Consider the following 5,698-nt stretch of genomic DNA (forward strand, 5'->3'; position numbering starts at 1 on the left):
TGCAGGTTAACAGGTACTCTGACTTGAACTGAGTGGTTCTTTTTGAATGAGTAAATCGTACAAATAAATGAAAAATAAAAAAAATTAAATAGAAATAATAATAAACAAAATGAGAAACTTGCCTTTTGGGAGAAGCCAAATTCCAASAACCAGAATGAAGAAATTCATTTTGTGGACCGATGAGTTGAACCTTCCAGTGTTCCGACTGTATTAGCTCTTCACAAGTGGGGTTTGCCCCTCAGCCTCAGACCACTCCGTTGTCCATCCTGCACAGACCCTGCCCACAAAAAACGTTGAAACCTACCGGAACTATTTTTTTCTCCTAGTGTTTCACTCACTTTTCAGCAGTACCCCATCAGAAACTTCCCATCTACCTCCTTCCTGTGTGAAATCCCAAGGCATTCCCAGGCCAGAGAGGACATAATCCTTTCAGCAAGTTCTGGGTCTGCCCCGGGGTCTCTTCTCTGTGGAACATGACTGGAAAACTTCAGAAGGAAGGCATCCTAATCAGATGCCTGAACCACCTCAAATGACTACTTTTTAAYGTGAATAAACTGTCCTATTAAGCCTGACAGCCCTACAAAGGAAGTTGATCTCTAGCCGCTTATCTGGATCTCATTCCTTTAATCGTGACTCAAACCTCATGACCATAGATGTTGGATATCAACAGACCTGTTGYATTGATTTCAAATATTAATCAGTTGTAGATACACAACTTCTGATTACTTCCTTTAGGTTCCGTCCACTGGTTCATGCAATGCTTTTGCTAACTCTATAGGTTAAATACCCCCCATGGTCAGTCCATGTAATAAATTAGTATTTTAAAATTGTAAATCTGGATCCCAAACAGGTATTTTTCTTTTTTGGAGCTGTTGTATCATTTACCATTCGATGATGTCACCACAGCTCCCAGAATTAAGCAACACACCTCAAAAATATCCAGTTGACATTTGATTTTCACCATATTGGTCTTTGTGGAGCCTACAACTCATTGGGGGARGGGTTTCCTAAAAGTCAAAATCATAAATATGACATTTAGTTTGTGGATGTTTTTCCCTTATTTCTGAGTTGTGCTTATTATTAGCAGGAACATGTTCCTTTTCCTTTTTTGTCGAGACCTGTGTCACATCCAGATGGGGCCAGCTGTAATAAAGACCAAACCTTTGCATAATCATTAATGGAACAGTTTTTTCTGACTTAAACATCAACAAATAAAGATGGATAGTAAAGTAAAGGTGATTTATTTGTCATCAGTGTATGTTTCCATTCAATGACGAAATTGTGCTCTGCATTTAACCCATCCACACCCAAGTGGAGCAGCGGGCAGCTTTGTGAGGCGCCCGGGGAGCAGTGAGGGTTAGGTGTCTTGCTCAAGGACACCACGACATGTGGGTATGGCGGGGAGTCGAACCTAAGACTTTYGGGTCCCAAGCCRGCTGCTCTACCACTACACCACAGCCGCCCGTATGAATCTTTTGTGCAAAATTGAAATCAAAGTCTTTTTTTTTTGGCTGCTTCCATGTTTTACACGCACCAACTTGCTGACTTATTATGAAGTAATTTTTTTTTGCGTAAAATAACTAATGAAAACTAAACATATTTAAAACAATACATATTTGACCATGTAAATCAACAAGCAAAAACTAGAAAGAGATTATCTGCAATGTATTAATTTTTTTGTCAGAAAAATTTCCCATTCTTTCACATGGAGGGGCGGGATTTAAAAACTGGACTGCAGCCAGCCTTTAGGGGGCTCTCTTTCTGCGTGGCTTCAACTTCATGCTTCCCATTCTCTTTCTAGTTATACATCTAGAAACGTTTTGACAAAATAAAAACTGTACTCATTTTTTTTTCATTTTATTATAAAATGACAAAAAAACATACTTTTACAAATAAGAGGACATAACTTAGAAACACCTTACATCTCAAACCATGAGGTGCACATAGTGTTTAGATGTTTTCTTCACAATGTTTTAACAAATAAACATTTTTCAAACATATTTTTACACACAAAAAGCTGATTTTCTTAACTTTTACTCTCAACTCTTCAACACTGTTCAAAAGGCATCAGGTTTTATAATGGCAAACTTTTACAACTTTTCCAATAGAGCGAATGTTGAAAAAAAAAACACAGGAATTACCCTTGAATTTTGTTTCAACGTGTCCTTTAAGTGGCAAATATTCTTGTTCTGTTACTGTAACATTTAGATGTGAAATGCTGCTGTTTGAACAAAGTTTCAACCAAGATGCTAACTGAGGAGGCGACTGTACTCAGAGAGTGCAGAGGACTTTTTCACACCATCCCAGATTCGAGCTGCATAATGAAACCTGCAACAAAGAGAAGAGAAACGTAAATCTGGGAGGAAAGAAGCTCCAAATGTCCACGCTGTCTGACAGGAAAGTAAAGGAACAACATTCCTTTGAGGAGTGCTTATCGCTCGTCAACTAGCTTGTTAAAGTTTCCAACAAAGACCTCAGTAACTTGTTAGCACATGGCATCATGTGTTACTCCCAACAGCAGCAACAGCCTCAATATTAACATGTTTCTTTCACTGTATAACAGTGAGAATTTTTTCTCCTGACTTATGGTGCGTTCACACCAAACGCGATTTCAGCATCAGGAGCATCAGGTTTACATACAAAGTCTATGGTGGACGCGCTTCAAGCAGCGTCGGGAAATGCTGCGGCGCCTCAAGCGCGATTAGAGCAGCGCGATTTGAACGATCTGAGCGTTCGACGCGCTGAGGCGCAAATCGCTGAAGTTAGAAAATCTGAACTTTTGCAGCTCGACGCGCCGCRTCAACCAATCAGAGAGACTCCACTGTGTGACGTAGCGACATATTTCCCGACGGGACAGTTTACTGAATGATGTCCACTAACCTGAAACAGATGGAGAGGAGCTCTTTAGCTGAAGTCGAGTGCCTGCAGTCGGTGTCCTGATCCGCATCAATGCGTGGCAGCGACTCATCAGACTGGAAAAATAGTCCTGAAAGCGAGCTGTGAGCCTCTACTCTGAATTATCTGGTGAATTAATTATGAATTAATTATCTGATGAACGTGACATGCTCTTGCTCTCTGTAAATAAAGCAAAGCCACTTCCTCGTCCGACATTAAACAGAGCCCGACAGAGGAGGGAGGGGCGGGGAGGCTCTTGCCGTGCAGCGCTTCAAGAGCTGACCTGCGTCTGACCTCAAAGTGCACAAGCGACCAACTTCAGCGTTGGCTGCGATTTTGAAGCTGAAATCGCGTTCGGTGTGAACGCAGCATAAGATTTAATTTGAAGAATTCCTGTGATAAATATATTAATTTGGGGGAAAAAAAACTTTTTTATGACACTCCTGCCTATAATATCTGCCATGCTTTTATTTGCCAGTAGCAAGTAAAGATAAGGCATATTTCTGTTCTTTCTCTTCTAATTCATACATGGAAGTACAGTTTCAGGAACATATTAATGGCATTTCAAAGCATTTCTAAAGTGAAAATTGATTTGACATACTTGCAATTTGAGTTACAACTCCACTGCAGAACAAATTAAATTCATGTCACCACTGTATACTACTGTATATGTAGATGCAATAAAAAAAAACGTATGGAAGTGTTAAAATGAATTTTTTTAATATTTAGATAAATTGTAAACATCATATATTTTTAGAACTGGTGTTCTAAGATGTTTTTTTTTTACTTGAACACCGAAGTTGCTTTTGAAAAATGGTTTAGAACCAAGATTAGTGCTATTCTAAAGTGAAACTCCATGCTGTCACGTGAGATAGTTACCAGTTTTTCTCAGTGAGAATGGTGTGTGACAGCTGACAGCGGGGCATGGCGAGCATTTGGCTGCGCAGTTTGGAGATCATGGTGGAAAAGGTGGGGTGTCCTCTGTACCCCGGCAGTAGAGAGAACAGCGGGTACGTCCCTGAGCCTAAACGCCACCAACAAAAACAGGAGGTTAGACGCAATAAATAAGAGGCTTGGTTTCATAATAGTAATGCAAGTTCGCCACAACCTGCTTTGTTCAGATTCTCTTCTCGATCRTTTTCCTGGACTGGAAGCAGAAACATGTTGACTTCAGGATCCAGGTATTCCTGTCCGAGGCCTGGGAAGATGTTGCTGTCCAATATGGACAACGTTCCTGGGAAACAAAMCACATTTTATTGGCTAAAGCCATTTGTGTTCAAGACTTTAGGTTAGCTGACAAATTCATAAACATTTATTTTCTGTTAATTTGTTGTAACATGTCAAAGTGCTTATAATAAAAAAATGTTAAGATTTATATTCAGCTTGAACAATAACTGCTTTGACAAAAACTTGTAATTGAAATCTTTTAGCAGCAAAGTTCACATGATGATTAATGTGCGCAGTTAACGCCCACATGTTGAAATAACTTCATTCACATCTTCACTATTGTGCTAAACTACTCTAAAATGTCACTATTCAGACTAAACTAAGACATTAAAAAGGATTTCCTCGTATAAACGAAATGGGATTTGAAGACATCAATTTAACAGTTTTGCACCTTTGTATTTAAGATGAGAGTGTGCCATTAGTTTGTCCACCACCATATACATGTTCTTCAGATTTCTTGGACAGAAATCCTCCCGTCTGGCTTTATTCTGGACAAAAACTGGGCAACAGTGGGAGAACAAAAGATTTAAAGATGAACAGAGGCTAAAATAAGTATAATTAAACTGGACTTGTTTTCCTTATAAAAACAGACACCTATATGAGGGTAGTACTCTGCTCCGTCATCGCTGCCTGAAGAGCCGGTGCTGTCGTGGCTCGCAGACGGAGTGGAAGGTTTCAGCATCTCAGCAGTTTGAAGAAATCTGTCAACAAACATAACAACACACAACATACAGTTACGTCAATATAATGTTCAGAGGTCAAATTGTGGCCAAATCTGTGTTAAATGGGTTATAACGCTCTCTCTTTGTAACAACTCTGCATGTTTTCCATCACACGTGTGAATTTGATTGGTTTATTTGAAAATGGGACAGTGCAATTTAATAAAACACAACAATTCACAAGTTCAAAAAACCAGAATTAGCMTAAAGGCTGTTTTCTGTCTGTAGTTCCCTAGGCCTTTTTAAAAAAAGCAAATATAAGTTATTTTAATAAGGATAAGAAATTGGACTAAGCAAAAGTATTACTGAACATCACAGTATATTTAAAGTTTTAGCTGAATCATAACACTGAAAATGTGCTGCTGAACCCTTTCAATTYAAGCACGTTTATGGGTAAAATTGACTTTGGACACCACTGCCAACTTGAGCTGAGTTTAGCACACAAAGTATCAGCAAAATCGAGTTACTCATTTCCTATAATTCAAAGCGAATATWAGAAGATCAGATTCCTGGGCCGGTTGAAGCTGAATATAAAGTCTGCACATGCTAGACCAGGGGTGGGCAATCATGGTCCTCGAGAGMMGCAGCCCTACATGTTTTACATTTTTCCCTGCTCCAACACACCTGATTCAGTCACTGAACTACCTCTTCCAAGTTCTGCAGTATGGAGGACCGACACTGACATAATTAGAAATAAAATCATAAACAGATAAATGAACATTTAAATTAATAAATGCATTTAAAATGCATCAAATAAATTAAAAAGGAGAACTTTACCTCATTTTTATAATTTAATTGACTTTCATGTTTCATATTTCATATTTATTTTTCCAGCTTAGTTCCAATAAATTATATAT

The 5,698-nt window shown here is 38.8% G+C and overlaps 1 protein-coding gene across 1 annotated transcript in view; it reads right to left on the reverse strand.

Moving 5' to 3' along the window:
- Positions 1-1,841: 1,841 nt before the first annotated feature.
- smg9 (SMG9 nonsense mediated mRNA decay factor) overlaps positions 1,842-5,698 on the reverse strand; it is an 8,807-nt gene continuing 4,950 nt past the window's right edge. Inside the window, exons 9-13 of the mRNA XM_014016616.1 lie at positions 4,717-4,823; positions 4,514-4,621; positions 4,004-4,129; positions 3,775-3,919; positions 1,842-2,328 (exon numbers count right to left, since the gene is read on the reverse strand). Coding sequence (XP_013872070.1) covers positions 2,250-2,328; positions 3,775-3,919; positions 4,004-4,129; positions 4,514-4,621; positions 4,717-4,823 — 565 coding nt within the window. The 3' untranslated portion in view covers positions 1,842-2,249. The remainder of the gene's footprint in view (positions 2,329-3,774; positions 3,920-4,003; positions 4,130-4,513; positions 4,622-4,716; positions 4,824-5,698) is intronic.

Source organism: Austrofundulus limnaeus, unplaced genomic scaffold, assembly GCF_001266775.1.
Source record: "Austrofundulus limnaeus strain Quisiro unplaced genomic scaffold, Austrofundulus_limnaeus-1.0 Scaffold148, whole genome shotgun sequence".
NCBI classification, from domain to species: domain Eukaryota; kingdom Metazoa; phylum Chordata; class Actinopteri; order Cyprinodontiformes; family Rivulidae; genus Austrofundulus; species Austrofundulus limnaeus.